Raw genomic sequence first — 20,075 nt, 5'->3', positions numbered from 1 at the left:
TGCTCTGAGTGCTGTGCAATGAATCCGAAAGCTTTGAGGGAGTAGTCCCTGGAGCTGCTGGCGACCCCGCTCTCTGCTGTTCGCGGGTCCTGATCTCGGTTGAGAGGAAGGTCCCGTGATTGGTCGGAGTCTAGTCCTTGTCCCACTACAAGTCCTCTGGACGATCTAGAAAGTCGAGGCACAAGAAGAAGTCGAAGAAGAACAAACCTTTGTTAACTTCACACCGTCCATTGGTGGATGGCACAAGGAAAAAGGAGTGTTGTCGCTCTAGGCCTCCGTCCACAGAGTCTGCGTCTGGGTCAACTCCATAGCTCCCCAAGTATCCAGGAGCCGGAGCGACTCCTGCTTAGCTCAGAGTTTTATGAGCCCATGTGCCTCTTTTTTGGGGCATTGTGGCCCTGCTAGAGTGCCTTTGGGCCCCCAGGGTCTGGAGGGGCCCCCTCAGGTTCCACACTGGTGGCATCAGCTCGGGGGGTGAGAACGGAGGGGTTGTGGGGGCACCCATGTATCTATTCCTGGATCTGAATCGGGGTCGGTTGTACCACCTCGACCTTCCCAAATGCTGGTTCCAACAGCGGCTCCCCATGCCCCCCCCCCCCATGCGGCCTCAACCCCATCCTCATTGCTGACACGAAGCTGGATAGGCTTTGTGGAACGCCGATTCAAACAGGGGCCTTGCCCCCTATGTCAGATCCTGACCGATATTCTTATTGGTTGGGGTTCGGGGAAGAATGGGGAGGGGTCACTTGACCCTTAAGAACACCAGCTCTAAGAATTTATGGACTGGTGTATGGACCTGGATGAAGCCAGTGGTCTGCATACTTCCCAGACACTGGCATGCTTTCTCCCCCTACCATGGCTACGGAGGAGGAAGCGTCCTACTGTATGGTGGTGGGAAGGGTGGCTGAGGTCCTGGGCCTTGACCTGCCTTCGGTGGCAGTCAGGACTAACCTCCTGACAAACGTGCTTAATCATGGGGCTTTATCCTCTGAACCCCTGTTGGCCTTTAATGAAGCCCTTACTGATGTCCTACTGGGTATTTGGTCCAAACTTAGCACAAGGTCTCCTGTTAACAGCACTATTGCCCACTGCCATTGGCCTGTACCGACTGACCCAGTGTTCCTGACTCAACACATCACCCCTGAGAGCTTCGTTATCCAAGCCTCTACATCCCAGTGTGCATTCCGCACCCCTGGCTAGGGAATCCAAGAGGCTGGACCAACTTGGGAAAAATGAGTTTGCTTCCTCCAGCCTGGCATTGCAGTCTTTGAACACCACATGCCTTGTGGGCCATTACTTCCACACACTGTGGGATACAGTTGTGCAAGAACTGCAACAGGTCCCTGAGAAGGTCCGGACTGTACTCTCTTAAGCAGTTGCTGATGGGAGAGACGCAGCAGAGTTCACAAGCGGATAAACTCAGCCGACAATGCTTAGTCGCTCACGAATAGCATCTCCATCCGGAGGTGGCTCAAGATCTTTTTCAGCAGTAAGGAGAGCCTTGGTTAGATCTGTTTACCTCCGCAGATAACGCGCAATTGCCGCAGTTTTGCTCGTTGGAGTTCCAAGGCGGCTGTCGCTCAGACACTTTTTGTCTCAAGTGGAACTTGGGCCTCCTGTAGGCCTTTCTGTCCATACCACTTCTGTAGGAAGCTGGCTCTGTATATATTATACCAAAATGAGGTATATTGTGTACAGAGTCTAGGGGTTCCCCAGAGGCTTAACAGAGGCTAAAGTACATAATACTAATGCTCTCTTTTGAGGTAGTGTGATTGAGCAGTTAGGCTTATCAGAGGGTAGTGCAAAGCATTTGTTGTACTCACACAGTCAAGAAATGAGGTACACTCTCAATGACCAACTCCAGGCCAATGTTTTTTTTTATAGTAAAAATATATTTTGTTATGTCATTACTACAATCACAAGGTCTTCATTGCAGGTAAGTACAGTTTTAAGTAGGCATCAAGCATATGTATCAAATGTACTTTGTTTAGGTTTTGCAGATAAACAGTTTACAAGTAACACTTTTCAATTTTAAAAGTTTACTGCAATTTCTCATAAGAACCAATGCAGTCCAAGTGGAGAAAACTTGTTTGCATAATTAACAGGTAAGTACTTGACTTACGATCTCAATCTTCAGGAGTTAAGATGGCCACAGGTCAAAGTTGGGTGGAGGAGACCGCTGCCACAAATGAGGATGCAGGCTAGGTCCAGGGGGGTTGGTTCTGGAAAACCAACAGTTGGACAAATAAGAGAGACGCCCGCTGGACGTTGCTAGGCTGTCGGTCAGATTCCCTAAGGCCAGGGGGCTGCAGGTGCAGAAGTACCTTTGGGCATCGGGAATTTTAGTTGGATCCGGTCAGGGTGGTCCTCCGGATTCAGGCTGCAGGTGTCCTCGTGTTGGCCAGGAGGTGTCACCCCTGGGGAGGACTCGAGGTCGGAATCACCAGGGGACCTCCTCCAGACTGGTGGTCCACCTGGACTCTGACCCTGGGCGTAGGCTTGCAGATCCGGGGCGGTTCTTAAGTCCTTTTGGAGGGTTTCTTCTGGACAGGGCCTCTGTCCTCTGGAGTGCTTGATCCTCTGCTGGGCAGACAGTCCTCTTTGGGTTTGTGGAGGTCACTAGTCCTGCAGGATGCGTCGCCTTTTTGTAGCATAAGTCTTGAAGCTGGAGACAGGCTGGTAGGGCTGGGGCCAAGTCAGTTGGCACCTGGAGTTGTCGTAGTTTGGACTCTTGCTCTAGGCAAGACTGCTGATTTAAGGATGACAGTACTTTTGTTTGTAGGCGACTATGCCTATCCTACAAGTCGCAGCTGTCGTCCCAACCCTTCTGGCTCACTAGCAGCACCTCACCAAACACAATAGTAAAAGGTGATTTCTGGCAGCCTTTACGCATGGACTCGAGAGTAAGACATCTCGGGGAGTGTCGTGGTTAAACGGAGATTACCCCTTTCTCACAGATACATTGTGTCTCAACCAAACACAGGCAATAACGAAGATGCAGTAAAGTTTCAATAGTGTTTATTTAACACAACTGCAATTTGCGATATGTTGCATGGGTTGCAATGATTAGGATAATGAACAGTGCAAGAAACAGAATTGTGAAGACAAGAATCATTATTACAACGTCCCCACCATCTTGCAATAGTATGTAAAAGACATAAGAGGTGTAATATGCCCTAATACCCTAACATGATAGGCCTAACCTCCTACCTAAGGGAGAGCTGGGTTTGTTAAACCTAATCTGCCAATGCCATGTCCATGAGAGGAGCCCCCAACCCTCGTAACCTTGGAATGAGGTCTCTATCTCAGACTCCGCAGGGACACGAAGACTGGGTCAGCGTCAAGACGACGTGCAGCATCGATATCAGCGATGGTGGCGATACCCTCTGGTCGGAATCCCTCTGATTATCTGTCTAAAGTGCGATGTATTTATACAGATCTACCAGGACCCCCGACGTAGGTGTGTTCCCAAACAATAGATAACAGACATGCTTGGGACGGCAATTATTATAAACAATCCCTCGAAAGTATAGAGAGGGAAAATCCCTAAGTGTGAACACCTACTGTTTGTCTTTGTCGCTTGATCCGGACGCCTTAGCGCGGTGGCACTGATAATGCAAAGCATAACAAGTGGCCTAACTATGAACAAGGCAGCCATCTTAGATTAATTAAATAATTAAATGGGCTAAGACAGAGCAAGCTAGGTAGGTTAAAAGTCACTAGGCGACGGGGGCACGAGTCTGCAAGCCAAAGGCTAAGCTAACTCCTGTTATCCCATTAAAACAAACTAGGATTCACTACAGAGTCACTGCTGCGGTCAGCTCTTTAGTCCTTTCTTTCTTGAGGTCGCCAGGAATCTGAAGAGCAAGGATCAGGGTTGCCCCTAAATACTAGATGTAGGGGTGTCACAGGGATCAGAGGGCAGAAGCCAATGGCTACTGTCCCTGAGTTTGGCTACACCCTTCCTGTGCCCACTCCCGATTGGTCCCTCTCCTCCAAAAGAAGATGGAGGATTCTGCAAGGTGGTGGGGGAAGTGGTCACTTCAGCTCTGGATACGTTAGGGGTGGTCTTTGGTGGAGTGGTCACTCCTCCTTGTTTTTCCTAATTTTACCCATTTGATCGGCCACCAAAAGTGGGGCTTGGTCTAGGGCCCTGGCATCTCCACTAGCTGGAGTGCCCTGTTGCACTGTAACAGGAGGCCTGAGCCTTTGAGGTTCACAGCCAAGTGTTGCAGTTCCTGCCCTGGGGAGGTGTGAAGCACCTCTACCCAGGGCAGGCTTTGTTCCTAACATCAGAGAGCACAAGGGCTCTCACCCCATGGTGTCGGAAACGTGTCTGTTAGTAGCAGGCTGGCACAGACCAGTCAGCTCTACACTAGAGCGTTGGGTAAAATGCAGGGGGGGCATCACTAAGATGCCCTCAGTGTGCATTTTACAATAAACCCAACACTGGCATCAGTGGGGGTTTATTGTGCTGAAAAGTTTGATACCAAGCTTCTCAGTCTTCAGTGAGGTCATCGTGGAGCTATGGAGTTCCTAATGACAAACTCCCAGCCCATGTACCTAATTTGGCCACACTGCACTTGCAATTTCTAAGAATGGACTTAGACTCTGTAGGGGCATATTTCTCATGCAGCTATGCCCTCACCCTGCCTTAGGACTGTAAGGCCTGCTAGAGAGGTGACTTACCTATGCCACAGGCAGTGGTTTGCGGGCATGGCACCCTGGAAGGGATGCCATGTCGACTTTACCTTTTTCTCCCCACCAACACACACAATCTGCAATGGCGGTGTGCATGTATTTGGTGAGGTGGTCCCTTAGGGTGGCGTAATACATGCTGCAGGCCTTAGGGAACCTTCCCTGGCCACAGAGCCCTTGGTACCACTGGTACCTTTTACAAGGGCTCTTAGCTGTGTGCCAGTTGTGGAAATAACGATACAGTTTAGGGAAAGAACACTGGTGCCTGGTTAGCAGGACCCCTGCACACACACTCAGTCAAGTTAGCATCAATATGGGGCAAAACGTGGGGGGATGGGGATAAGCATACCAGGAAGGGCATTTTCTGCCCAGAGTTCTCAAGATCACAAATGACCGGGCCCAACGACTTGCAGCTCCGAACTGGGCATGAAGAGTTTGATATCCCGAGCTATTGAGCATGGCTGTCGATCCTCCGATCAGACTGCCCCTTTGAGAGGATCTTCTGTCACAGCAGCAGGGGAGGGTTCTCCACTCGAACCAACCCAGTCTCTGCCTTCTTGCGTTGAGATTGAGCGGCGGCAGTTGACAGCATTTGACCTTCCGCCCAAAGTCTGCAATGTAATCTTGGCAAAAAAGGCATCCCTCCACCAAATTGGCATATGCCTGTCGGAAGAAATTTGTCTCATCGTGCACAGACAAGTGTGTTGATCTCCTTTCTGCCCCTCTATATGAGGTTCTGTTGTTTATACTTTTGTTGGTCCAGCAGGGCTCTGCTATGGGCACTCTCAAAGGTTGTCTGCATTCTCTGTTTTCTTATAGTTGCCTGATCATCCTTCTTTGTTTAAATCTTCTATTGCAAATAGGTTCCTTAAAGACCATACTCCTATGTTTCCTCCATCCCATTCATTATGCCCCAGTGGGACTTGTATTTAGTTTTGACTTTTCTGATGGGTGCTCCTTTTGAGCCTCTCCATAATTGTCCTCTCATGCTTCTCACATTAAAAACAGCCTTCCTTGTAGCAATTACGTCTGCCCGTATCGTCAGTAAGCTTCAGGTATTGTCATCTAAGCCACCCTACCTTTCCATCTATCCTGACAGATTGGTGCTTCGCACTAGGCCCTTCTTTCTTCCAAAAGTGGTTACGCCCTTTCATGTAGGCCAATCAATCACCTTGCCTACTTTTTACGCACCCCAGCAACCTTCTAAGGAAGAGGAGAGACTCCACCGCCTGGACCCAAAAAGAGCGTTCTTTTTCTACCTTGATCGTACCAAAGAGTTCCGAGTGGATGATCAACTCTCTGTTGGGTATGTGGATGCGAAGAAAGGTTGGGCAGTGCATCTCCAGATGATTCATACGCTGCATTAAAATGTATTACACATTGGCTAAGAAGCAACCCCCTTAGGGTTTGCGTGCTCATCCTACCAGAGCTAAAGGTGAGCCCACTGCGTTAGTACGCAGAGTTACAGTCCTTGACATCTGTCAGGATGCAGCGTGGTCTTCTCTGCACACCTTTACCACACATGCCTGGATAGTCCGGTCCATAGGGACAGGCAATTTGCCCGTTCAGTCCTACAGGACTTTCTAATATGATCTTGGTTCCCAGAACCACCTCCGGGGATGATACTGCTTGGGTATCTATTCTGAGGTAAGTAATCTGTAATTAGATGTCTCTATCAAGTTACTTACCTTACATAACGCCTTATCTGGTACAGGCAATATCTAGTTGCAGATTCTTGACCAAATCACTCATATTCCTTGCTCTGCGAACTGATTACTAGAGACAGGGACTCTTCTTTCAGGGCCCTATCTTTGACGTACCAGTGGACAGTGTTATTCATGCCTCTGCGCTTCTGGCATGGAAAGTTGTGAAAATAAACGGACATCAGCGCACTGGCATGGCACCTATATTGGACCCACCTTGTCATATCCGGTGCAGATGAAACACACGCACAGAGAGGTGATCGATGCCATCTTACGGCGCACAGGGATACTGCTCGAGATAAATCTCCAGATCCAGACTGATGCCTGGGGGAAATTCTAAGGCAAGGAATCTGCAACCAGATGTTGTCTTTACCAGTTTAGGTATTACCAAAGGTAAATTGTCTATTAAAGCCGTAGATGCCCATTGGAACAGACCAGGTGAGTATCTCCCCAGGGAAAAATAGAACTTTGAGGAAATTTACAGGCCTACTGAACTTGTCACCCCAAAGTGCCTTGAGACATTAGTCTACCCCGTCAGCTTGATGCACATTTCTTTTGAACCAGTGGATTTCTGTGATATTGAACTGCTTCCATGATGGTATTAACCTTACCCACATGAGCAACGAGTGAACCCTTTCTGCCGCCGTACCCTTAACAAGGACTGGTTGGTTTATCACACGTACCCTTTTTTCTTACTAAAATCGCTGTCTGAACTTCATCAGAACATAGTGATCATGCTTGTGATATTTTTTTTGCCAACTGATGTCTAATAACTAGGGCAGCAAGCTCTACTTTTACCTAGCCTGAACTGGAGAACTGTTTGCCAGACCAGCTTTGTGCCCTTTGGGAGGTAGGAACTAAATGACTGGCTTTATTACTCACTATGGCCATCATTGACTGATGCATAATCTGCATCACTGATTACTACACTGTGCATAGAGCCCAAACTCGATCTATTGTCCATACACCCCCTGCCTTCTCTGCTTCAGCTAAGTAGCAGTGGTATTCTCCAGGCATAAAGCTGTCAAACATGTTGATAGCAGCTGTGTTGGCTACCCTACACCCATTCTGCCTTCTCCGTGGTTTAAAGGCTTTCTGACTGGAGTAGTACACCCTTTGTCTGTGAAGATCTAGATAAACTCTCTACTTATATCTAACCTATCTGATGCTGCCTTTCTTATAGTCTGTTTCTTATTCCCAATTGTTATAGAATCTAAACAAAAGGTTCAAAATGGAAAGGTGCGTTGATGTTAGAGTAACAGAGTGAACTTGAAGATAACCTTCTTACTTGACACTGGGGCTCTTTACCTTTATCACCATCAACGTTTGTGTGTTTGAACAGTGAGGGATGCCCAGGGCTCCCATAATCAACTTGCTTTCTTAGGACAGCCTTGACAACACCGCTATCGCTGAACCCTATGTGATCAACAAAAAAGGGCTTTCTGGGTACTATGGAAAGAGGTGTTACGCTCCACTCACATGTTGATTTATCTGAGTAGAGGATTTGATTGGGCCAAAGTTATGTGCTTCCACTAAAACGAGTGCTTAAATTACACTTTTTGACCTGTATCAAATCTTGTACTCTCTACAGCAAGACTGGAGTGATTAAAGATGCAAGCCATGGATCACGACGGATCTCTCAATGTTCATATGTTAAGAAAAAGACAGGAGGCCTGACATTTATTTTCAAAAGCATATGTTGAAGCTGAGGGCAGAATATTATTGCTCTGCAATAAAGCATACAGATGAATGTTTTGTTATACAGAGTTTCTCGGATTATTTACAGGTATTTTGTTTCATAGACTCTTAATGATTATCATAATAAGGAAGGCCTTGGTGTTGATCTCCTCCTCTGAATACCCGTGGATATGGAGTATGTGCGTAGTGAGAGTCCTTGTTAGCCTTCTTATGAGAAATTATATTTTGCTTTGCCAGCTACACTTTTTTGCATATTTGTAATTTATATGACTGTATGCCCGATGGTTGCCTTGTCGGAATGTTTACACTTGTTACAGTTAGCCTGAGTTGGTTATGTTGACAACCCAATGATGGCACCTATGATCCTGATTGGTACGCTGGAAAGACTTATGCCAGATGACCTAATATCTTGTTTGTTTAGTATGAAATGGTATGACAAAGGCAGTAGGCTTTCCTTAACCATTGTGAAATTCAATAGGTCTCTAACAGTGGATTGCTATCGCATTATGTGCCAGGTGTATCTTTAACATTTGACCAGATCAAAGTCCGTTTTTGGCAACAATAACAAACACTTTGAACAAAAAAAACTATTTCCCAAGTGTTTAGGACTGTAGTAGTAAACGTGCCACACAAATTTGAGAAACTAAGGGATCGATTGGCAAAGGATTTGGATGATCTGAGTGACAACTACCTTGAAGCCAATGGTTAGCACCCAGGGAGGTAACAGTCTAAGCTTTGCTATGAATGATTGTTTTTAACTGTCTCAGTTGTACCTATTACACATGGAATCATGTGGACAGTGCATCATGACTGCAGAGATGCCTCATAGATATGGGGTTTAGGGTATTATTTCAACAATGTCTCTAGCTGAGGTGTTGAATGACTCAAAGATATTGGTCTGCGGTGGCCAAAATATTGGGGTAGACTTTGAGATGGCAATTACACATGGATTCAAAGGTGTTCTTTTTGGATCTGATCGAAAACCTGGACTTGGCCAGAGGCTGCATATCCTCACTGCTGCCACGTATGGGGATGGCCAGGTTCATCCACAAACATTGATAGAAAATGGAAGCACACGCAGTTCGGAAGTGATTGCCTGGCATTGACAGACGCCTGGTAAAATAGAAGCGTTGAGCCATACAAACATGGACATATTTTATAATTTATAGTCCTTTTATGTGAAAGGTGGATGGGCATCATTATACGTAGCTATCCCTGCAGTTGATTGCTCTACACAAGTTGTTGATTAATCTTCATAACCAATGGACAATGGTGGGCGCTCATAGCAGGAGGCGAGAGATGTTCTGCTTCTTGTAGTAATCAGACCTGGAAAATTAAGTGTTTTATTGAACTGCATAGTTTTGAAGAAAATTTCCTTACAGTTGTTTCACAGCTTTATACCTTTAAAATACCTCTCGCTTCAAAATACCTATTGCTTCAAATACCTTTTGGAAACTGAGTTAATACCAATTCCCTTAGGACATCTAAGATATCTAAACAGTCACATTATGAAAATGGCAGCTCCTGTCTCCAGTACCATTTTTTTTTTTTTTTTTTTTTTTTTTAAAGGCAACGCCTGTCTTGTGCAAACATTAATTTGGTGTATTCCAGCTATGAGTTTGTTTTGTTAGGTAAATCATCGTATTGTAAATAAATGTCTGTTAGAATGTTGAATATGTATTGATGCTCTGACGGCGCCTGTTACAGAAATGTTTTAAAAATGTAAATTTAGACTTTGATTTAGAATGATGTTTTAAGTATTCAACTGTTTGTTGTTTTTCACATTACAAGCCATGTTTCTTTAAGCGACTGTTTAAGCGCATACCCTTTCAGTTGTGAAAATTGTAGTTTTAATGTCTTTACATATTTTTGTTTTAATTTTTATGTCTTGCAGGCAAATGCGTGGGCTGCAAAGACAACACGATCGGAGACCACTGTGAAGAATGCGAAACAAGTTTCTACAGAAGCCAAAATGTTTCACTTTCAGAAAAATGTTCGCAGTGTCCATGCTCAAAAGCGCTATCAAATGGTAGCTGCCATCAAAGTAAGAGGTTCAGGTGTTCGTATAATCCTGTCCTTGATGCTCTGTTATGGTATAGAATGTACCAAACGGGTTTGTTTTCAATCAATCTAAGCAACCTTTTGAGAGGCTCTGCTACCTAACTATGATTATTTCTGACGGCACTGCACTGTTTGAGCGGCAGTGACTGCCGCTCAGACCAGTCCTGGCGCTGCTTTCATGCTATGTCTGGCATGAAAGTAGCGCCAGGATTTCTGAAGAGGAAGGCAAGATGGCAGGAGACAGCTGTAAGGTAAGTTTATTTCATTTTTATTTTCTCCCCTCTGTCTCCGTCCCCTCACCCCTGCCCCTCCCCTTGAGATTTGCGACAGCCGCCGCTGGTGATAATGAAAATTGCTTCCTCAGTACTTCAAACAAGTCATGCACTCATCTGGTCTGCTTTTTTCCTGCGTTCTCGCTTTGCATTCATTTCAGTTCTGCGTTTTCCGCTAGACTGTGTTGAACATAAATTACTTTATACTCTTAAGGATTCGCGTTTCTTTTTGCGTAGTGGATATTACCTTTCATCTGCAGGGGCACTGCCACTTGCTTCTTTTCTCTTGTTTTCATTTTAACTTTATATATTATTTTTGTGTTTGACAGACAGTGAAGTTTTAAGGCACTCTTCCTTTGGTGGCAAATGTTGGGCTTAGCTGAAATTCACAAAGTCCGGACTACCCCCGTTGACAGTTTCCCTCGCTTTTCCTCCTTTTCCTGTTTACTTCTTAGAACTATCTATATACACCCAGCTCAGAACAAAAAAATTAATTCAACTATGAATCCTTGTTGATTAATGTAGTGCAGACATTCTCATCTTTGTAACTGGCTTCCTAAAGTATGTTTTCATCTTTTCCTTTTCTAAAACCTCTTTTGGAAAACAACCAAATAAAAATAGTTTAAATTGCAACACTTATAAAAATGTGACTGGCTATTCCTTTGAATTTTCTTTCTTGGGTGAGTAGGTGAGCATACTTTAGGATCAAATACCTCAGAAGCCATTTTATCCCCGGTTTTACATAGAGCCTACAACCATATGCCTGTGTTTCTCCCCTTTGATAGCAGAACGAAAATCAGCCTTATCACTTCCAGGAAACACTTAAAGCATGCGTGTTCCACCTTTACCTTAACTAACAAGTTATTACTTGTCAATTTAAACTGACATATCTATGTCGCACTTTCTTAGTCCCCCTCATATTTCCTAATAACTGCTTCAATGATGGCTTTGCAACCTTCATTCAGCATGTTCTTGTTGGAATGTACTCTTAAGTTACTTGACACACTTCTTGATGCCCTGTGTGATGCACGTGTGCTATATAATACTGTTAAATACTTGCATAGTGATGGTGAAGTTGATTGATAATAGAAGGGGACATGTATTGACAATGCAGGTGTACTTTTTTTTTTTTTTCTGACCCACATTTTTAGTATGGGTGTAAAGTGATCTACCCACAATGGCATAACTGTTGGTCAGGTAGACATGAGATTAGGATCTAGGTTTACCATATGCAATAGGTTCTGTAATGCATATTCATATAGGTTCTTAACTGGATATTGAAAAAGGTTCTTTTGTGCATAAAACTGTTAGTATGGTCCTAAGAAATATGGAGGTATTCCAGTAACTCCCTGGGTGCACTCTACATTAGGCAAAGCTACAAAGGCATCTCTGTTGCTTGATAGGCGGTTGACTGATGTTTGTAGAGCTGCTACTGCATGGATTTAGATGCTAGCGCTGGCAGCTGTCCTATTGTTCAGTCTCTAATAAATCACGTTAGATGGAGACCTTCAGTTTCCTCCTTTTTAGATCGCAGTCTACCAGACAGCACAGCTGTCTGGATTGCTAAAGACATCTTGGGGACTTTCAGAAAGTTGACCTAGGAATGCATTCTGCTTGTTGGTTACCATTGGCTTTGTGGTATGTAACTCACACATTCTGTCTTTCCGTTTGCTAGCTTTATTTGCTTTATGCTCTCCAGGGTCAACTCGTCCTTCCCATTGCCTAAATCATGTTTTCGGTATCCTTCCACAAGCTCGCTTTCTGTTAGCAGTCCTTTAAATGTTGTTCTTATCTCGTCACATTTGCTGTGCATTCAAAGACCAAGGTCCAAAGTCAGGCGCCGTCTTCCAAGGGCGCTTGTTTTGCTTTTCTTTCTCTGACTTCAAAGTGAGAGGATTTACGTGACAATCTTGCTGGATACTGGGGGTAGGAAAGTTTTGTTTTTTCTAGCACACTACATTGAAATTAACTACGTATTACAGAGTATCTCACAATTATGAACGCACAAATTAAGCACATTTTCTATTTCTGAAGTGTGTTGGAAACAAATACTTTAATATGATCAGATCAAATTATTACACTAGGTGGTGCACTTTCCACCCACTTACGTCTGTGCACTGTGTAGTTTTATTAGTAAAACTGTATGTATGTGCATTGTAATGGCCATTTCAATTGAAAATGTGTTGTGTGTAATGGCAGTGTGCTACCACACCATGAATACTCCACTCTACGGTGCTCCAGTCTACACCACTCCACTTCACACCACTCCATGCAATTGCTCTCTGTACCACTCCAGTCTATGCCACTCCTCTCTACGGCACTTCACGCTATGCTCTCTGTTCTACCCTGCACCACTCTACTCTGTGCCAATGCACTCCTCGCCACTCTATTCTACACCACTGCACTCCACCCCACTTCAGTCTGGCCACACAAATCTACTCTGCACAACCACACTCTGTCACTCTCCATTACTCTACACCACTGCACTATGACCCTCTACTCTGCAACATTGCACTCTCTGCCACTCTACTCTGCTCTACTCCCCCCCACTCCTCTGCACTCTATGCTACTGCACGCTATGGCACTATAATCTACTCTGAACCACTCTGCTAGTCTACTCTGCACTCTGTCACTCGACTGCACTCTGTTCCACTGCCTTCTGCATCACTTAACTCTACCCCAGTCCACTTTGCACCACTCTGCTCTGCGTCACTCTACTCTATACAACTCTAATCTATGCCTCTGCATTCTATGCCCCTGAATTCAATACCACTGCAACCTATGCCACTATACTCTGCAACAGAGTTGTTGGAATGCCTGTTGTCAGAACACAATTTGAACATGAAACTAATCCCAACTGTTACATAACAACATAGGTCCCTTGACATGTTTAACAGGACCTAACTGGACATTTAAGCATAGCTTTTAATAACATAGGGTATGATTTAGAGTTTGGCGGATGGGATTACTTCCTCACACATGGACGGATATCCCGTCTGCCTTATTACGAACCAGTTATATCCTATGGGAATCGTAATACAGAGGACGGGATATCGGTCACGTCTGAAACGCAGTAACCCGTCTGCCAGTCTCTAAATCAGGCCCATAATGTTGTTTGATTGATTTGCATGCCTTTTCTTAATTTCAGGTAGGTCATATTTGTATAGGCCTTATATATTCCTGTATTTCCTAGAGGACTTTACCAGTATATATGCAATAGGGTTGGGAATCTAGAATACATCCTGTATCCCGGTGAGTACTGTATTCAGTCCAAATATGATTGACTTTATTTGTGCTGATTTTGTAGAGTTTATCTCTGTTCTTCTTAAACTTCGTTTCATAGGCCGGAATATGTTCGTCTGAAGAGAGATGGTGGAGGTTATGCTCAACTGTCACCCACTGGGAATGGTGCATACCTGCAGTGGAACAGTGCACAGTGAAGTGAAGACATCTTGCCCACCCTGATTGACTCTTGACCTCCCAATAGAGATTCTGTTGGTTTTAGACCATTGCCTAACAGTGGCCAAACATGAATACCTTTGAGAAGCTTTAGAGTATTGTCGTATTGTCTGGAACAGTAGAGAGATCTGCATTGGTAAAGCCAACAGGTATTACAAGTGTGAAGTACAGGCTTTGCTAGTGCTTTAGCTATGTTGAACCGCAGTACGAGAACAGTGCAGCATCACTGAAAGTTTTCATAAAAAGCAATATGATGCCGCCAGCAGTAACCATGTCCCATCACTTTATTTTATTGCAGTAGGGATGGCAGAGCAGGTGGCAACATGGAGGGCAGGTGGGAAAAAATATCTCTGACTTTTACATGGAGCCGCTTGGTGCCCTACTCACACATAAGAATCAATATTCATTGATATTCCGATGACAAACAAAGGTATTTGAAAGTCTTCTTTGCTTCGGACATCCATTTGCCTCAAACGCTGTTTGCACATTATCTAGACCTGGATATCCATCACCTACTTAAAACTTAACTCATCCAAGACAGCTGTCTTAGTTTGTTATTTGCCAAGAACAACAAACAAGAAACAGTACAAACCTGGTTAGATGATGTGAATCTTGACTGCTTCGAACCCCAACTTTCATTGAATGCCAAGTCACTTGGGATTCACCTTGGACACCAACCTCTCCCTGAAGGAGCACATTACCAAAAAAACAGACAACTTCAGTGAGTTCGGTTTCTATATTGGAAGCTTCAAGGTGATCTGTCAAGCGTGGGCTGAGAAAAAGGGGTGTCCTAAAAGCCATTTTCCCTGTTCATTTTTCCATAGTTGTTAGACACGCCACAGCCCAATCCACTCAACAGAATTACACAGAATTTGGCAAAAAGCTAGATCCTGTTCCACAGATTGTGCTTTTTAAAACAAATACAGATATCTAGGGGCACAGACCCCCAGGACCCAATTGTACCAGTGCTTATATCTGATTGGCTGCCAACACATCAACAAGGAAGTGTTGGCAGCCATTTTGGTTTCAGCCAAGCCCCATAAAAAAGATTTAAAAAAGAAAAGGGGCCAGTGTAAGGTCACCCTGAGCCCCTGGCCTTGGCCTAGGAATCCCTCACAGACCCACAAGAGCTAAAATGCATTTTTTTTTTTTTTAAACTCTGCAAAGTCTGTGGATCTGAATACATGGATTTTCCCGAGATTTGTTTTTTTTAAACAAAGCCCGGTCTCCTGCCTTTTAAAAAAAAAAAAAAAAAAATTATTTGACCCTTGGGTTGGCCAGGTCCCGGAGTCATTGGGGGCTTAAAAAAGAAGGGGGGGCACAACCCCTCCCCTTCCCCTCCTAGGGCTTATATTAGCACCGGGGATCACTACCTCCACGGGGCCATGATGTTAAAATATGCCGGGGGCTCCTCTGCGCACCGGTTACCACCACCTCCCCGGGGCAAAATGATGTTTTGTAATGGCCTTCCCTGCAGCCCTGGGGACTGCCACCTCGCTGGGGCTGAATATGAAATTTATGCAGGGGGCCCTCACAGCCCTCCCACAACCACGGGAACCGCCACCACCCGGGGCTGAAAAAAACATAGTGAAGGGGATCCGTCATGGGTCACAGGACTGCCACCCCGTAGGGCCGGCTCCTGCTATGTCCCAGGGTGCCCACCCACTGGACATAGTTGTTTCCTTTGACTTGGTGGGAGCTTTGACCGCTCTTCCAGTGGGCAAGAGCTGTCAAAGTGCTCTCGCCTCCTGAAAGCAGGTTTCATGTCTTTCAGAGATGCGGGCAGGGAAAGAGATGAAACTATGGTTCTTGTACACAAGGAGCTGCATGTTTAACAGCTCCCTATGTGCAAGAGCAGTGCCGGCTCCAGCAGGAGGCGGGGAGCTGGCTGGGACCCCCACTGTCCCACTCCACACTGGGTGTCTTGGGGAGCACTTAGACATGTCTGGGCCCCAAGGGATGGGGTCCCGGGGCCAAATTCGGCCTGGGGACGGGGAGGGGGCTGCACAGCCCTCTGCGCCATTTATTTACAGCTGGGCCCTAGGGCCTAAGGTAAATATAACTTGCACCATGCACTGTAAATTAACCCACGAATTACAGCACGCATAACAACTTTTGTAACATCAATGAAACATTAGCAAACACATTATTGAAGAAATGCATGGTGCGGGTGCGAGTTATAGTTACCATAGGTCGTGAGACTGCTGAATTTCTCTGGTTTTGTGCAAGTAAATTAAGAACCTAAGTAGAACGGCCCTGTAACCTTTGTTTTTCACGTGTGTGTGCGTGCATATATATATATATATATATATATATATATCATGAAATATTTATTATGTTGCATTTTTATGTAGCTCAAACTCCTCTCAAGGGCATCATTGCTGTGCCCTACATTAGCATCACATGTCCTACATTCAAATTATTATTATTATTATTTTTTTTTTTTTTAAGAGCGGGTAGATTAAGTGATTTGACTAGGATCACAGAATGTGGATCCAACTCCAGGTCCCATTAGGCCACATCCCATCATGTATTTGAATTTGGCAGTATACAAATGTACCTGGTGCTGTACTAATAGAGGAGCATTTGCATATTCTTGTCTAATGATCTAAATCAGCAGGGTGCTTGCCTTGTCACCCTCTGTATGCGTTCTGACCACAAGGGCTGTAGAATGAATGAGAGAAAGGTGGTCAAGTAGATAGGCGTGTTAAAATGTGGCTGCTATAAGAACCTCCAGAAAGGCAGCACTCCTTAAGGCTGAACTCTCCAAATTAAGTAACAAGTCTACAACAGCCTGTAACTCTTTATCTGCAACCTTTTGGGTCTCCATTGTTAACTGTGTGCAGTCGCCTCTAGTGGATATTTGGAAGTCCTCCCATGCAATCATGGGGAAGGACGCGGTGATTTAGTTTAGCTCAAAGTACTCTTTGAATCACTCACATTGCCTAGGCTCAGACGTTGCATCCTCAAGCATGCCGCTCCGGATTCTCCATGTAGGGATTAGAGGAAGAGTCCTTCCTAGCTAACTCCCACCAGTAGGGGGTTGTGATCTAAAGCTGTACAGCCCAGGTAGTAGCTATGAGGTAATGAGAGGGCATATGGGTGCGGAGCACACCAATTTTATTCAGGCACGCATATAAATCATGTGGAGGTGAGTAGCAGTAAACTTTAGATCCTTGGTTACATTGCCACCATATGTCTGTTAGAGACCAGAGCTGCAACCAGCAGGATTGAGTTTTGGGATTCAGATGTAGGTGCATAAAAGGGGGAGGGGCATGATCTGTTAAGGTAAATATTCAGCACACAGATAAAATTGCCTCCTAATAACCATGGAATCGCAGCCCATTGTGCTAGCTAGGCTGACAAACGAGGGAGGAAAGAGGACTGCTCCGAGCTGGGAGCAAAAATGCTACCTAGCACCTCAGAGTATCTGTCAAGTCAACACTCCAATATTATGTGCCTGCCTTCTTTATCTGGTAGTACAGCCTGAGGTTATAAAGGTTCACCGGCTTTTACCCAGTTTAGCATATGTTGAATAGTTTTGGGGAAATATCAGTCCCTCCAGTGCTTCTGAATGCTCAGGGCATTGTTGCTTGTGGTGTGCATTTCTCTAACATTCTGTGTGATAATGCTGTCATTATTTGATGTTGCAATTGACTGAATAGGTTAAGGGACCAACGGGCATAAATGCTACAGTGTGCTGTGTGACTGTCATTAAGGAAGATAGTGTGAGGGCAGTCTAAGGCTACAAACTGGACCATGTCTACATTGCAGAATTTGCTTTGTCCCATCCCTCAGAATGTCTTTAAATAGTTGAATACTGTAGTTACATCATTGTTGTGGGCTGGCCGTCGTGGTAGAGTAGCCCTGACCACAATGACCCGATGACATGAGGAATGGATCTTGGAGGTGGCAAGGCTTGATTTGTACTATTAGGCAGCATATCTACAACATGCAGGTGGGTGGCTGGATGAGGGGGACAATGGGAGAAGCATCTTTTGGCAGGACCAGTAATCACAGAACACTTTCCCTGGCATTAATGGAAGGGGCGGGGCAGCTAGGGGCCTCCCCTATATTGTTGGCCAAATGGTGTGCACATGGCAGTGCTATGTGGAAATGGTTCTGAGGTGCGCCCCCTTTCATTGAGAACTTCCTCTCTGGATACTGGCGGCGCTTTCAGACCTGAAGAGACGGTGGATGCGGACTGCTGGAGGACCTGTATAATGGTGAATATTTCATTACATTTGAACAAGCCTGTGAAATACTTTACACTAGGGCTGGGATATTTCCTCCATCACGCTGGACTGGCGGAGATAACCAGACTGACTCGGCCCTCAATCCCAGCTGTACCCCCAATCCACGCACAAGTTTGTCGTCTTATTGTCCTGCGGCGTGGGTAGGCATCTCATCAAAGGGCAATGAGCGAGAACTCAACAGGTGAACCACACAGGGCTCATGCCGCGTGGGAGTCGGACTTGGACTCCCCATTGAATGACAGTGCATGGTCGAGTATCCGTAAGCTCACACGAACGGTGTCTTGCAAAGCCCTCTTTAAGGTGGTGCACTTTTTTTTAATTATTTATTTTTAACATCAAATATAGCTTAGTACAGCATGAAGATATAGCCCATCTCTAACAACATTATGCATACAAGTAAACCCATATTATGCATGTTGCAAGTTAATAAGCTGGTGCACTTTAATTACCTTCATAGCACGTATGTGACCCCTAAAGGTTTCCACCGCATCTCCCCCACCCAACCAGATAGCTGCCCGTGCTGCAATGCCAGCGGGGTGGACTTCATGCTCCTGCCATGGAGATGCCGGTCGGTGCATGATTTGGGAAGTGTACCAGGTGCAGCTTTGTATGGAGTAAACTATCATTCCCCACAACCCCCCCCCCTCCCCCACTTAGCAACGGAAAAAGTGGGCCTTGTCAATCACCGATAGCTAAATATATATTGTATGAGGGATGAACATTAGGGCTAGGTTCATCGCTTAGACAGAGGGGCCATAGTTGCCCCTTTCAGGCAATGAGCAGAGGAAGCAAAACCTTAACAGTAAGCAAATGTTATAGGTGGTGCAGCCTGTCATGGGTCGAGTTTCATTTGATAGACACTTAGTGGACACTGAAGAGCCGGTTGAGTGGAAACTTAAAGGAAGTTGTATGCTGTTTGTGGGGTCTCTACTGGGAGCAATATATACCTTCTGCATAAAGTGTGTGAGGAAGCAATGCCTTCATCGCTGAAGGAGCCCGCTTGATCAGACTCCATTGCCACTGTGCCGTTCCAAAATGTGGTCACCATCTTCAGGGCTGAGCATTGGTTGTTGATTGCTTGTTTCTCTAGGGGCACAGTGAAACAAGTTATGGCTGCAGTGTGCTTCTTTGTACATGTGCTCTTTTTAGCTGATGTGACCACCTCATGGAAGCATCTACTGCTGCTCAATAAAGAAAAACCTTTGGTGATCTCGCATCACTCTGAGCTTCACAGGGAGAAACCAGGAGTACTTCAGCCCCATTTTTCTTAGTTTTCAATCAATTACCATGGTATTTTACTGCTAAGGCATTGTCTGGAATTATGAGGATGTGACTAGCATCAATTTCCAGATGAGTAATTTGCGAGGTGGGTCAAATAATTTCATTCCGTTCGTTACAATATAGTAGCTTTGCAACAATGGGACGAGATACAGAACCAGGAGGGGCAGTAACTCGTGAGCTCATCTGAATGAGAAGAGCAGCTACAGACTGAGCACAGGCATAATGGTTTTAAACGATGGTTCTAGGTATGGCACAGTATCTTAGTTCTCCGACACGTTAGGCAGGCCGACAATTCGAATGTTGCCGCCCCAGGCTCAGCCCTCTGCATCCTCAGATCTGCTTTCTAAGAAAGCACTCTCAGTCAGGTGGGAATTGAGGGAAAGTACCCTCTTTTTGACATGGTTACCCCCACTATTTGCCTGCTGTCAGTGTGTTTTGACTGTGTTCACCGAGGTCCTGCTAACCAGGTCCCCAGAGACTGTGCTCTCTCCCTCTAAATTTGGTTGCTTAGGACTTTGCTCACACCACAATTGGCCTTCTGTTGCCTCCATGTAAACCCCTAGTATATAGCCCTTTGGTACCCAGGGCATTGGGGCCACAAGGGATACCCATGGGCGCAGCATGTATTGTGCCACCCATAGGAGCCC

The 20,075-nt window shown here is 45.4% G+C and overlaps 1 protein-coding gene across 1 annotated transcript in view; it reads left to right on the top strand.

Annotated features, from left to right (window-relative positions):
* MEGF9 (multiple EGF like domains 9) overlaps nt 1-20,075 on the top strand; it is a 193,146-nt gene that overhangs the window by 131,426 nt on the left and 41,645 nt on the right. The window contains exon 4 of the mRNA XM_069241281.1: nt 9,994-10,143. Coding sequence (XP_069097382.1) covers nt 9,994-10,143 — 150 coding nt within the window. The remainder of the gene's footprint in view (nt 1-9,993; nt 10,144-20,075) is intronic.

Source organism: Pleurodeles waltl, chromosome 6 (assembly GCF_031143425.1).
Source record: "Pleurodeles waltl isolate 20211129_DDA chromosome 6, aPleWal1.hap1.20221129, whole genome shotgun sequence".
NCBI lineage: Eukaryota > Metazoa > Chordata > Amphibia > Caudata > Salamandridae > Pleurodeles > Pleurodeles waltl.
This window is presented reverse-complemented; position numbering and strand designations above follow the sequence as displayed.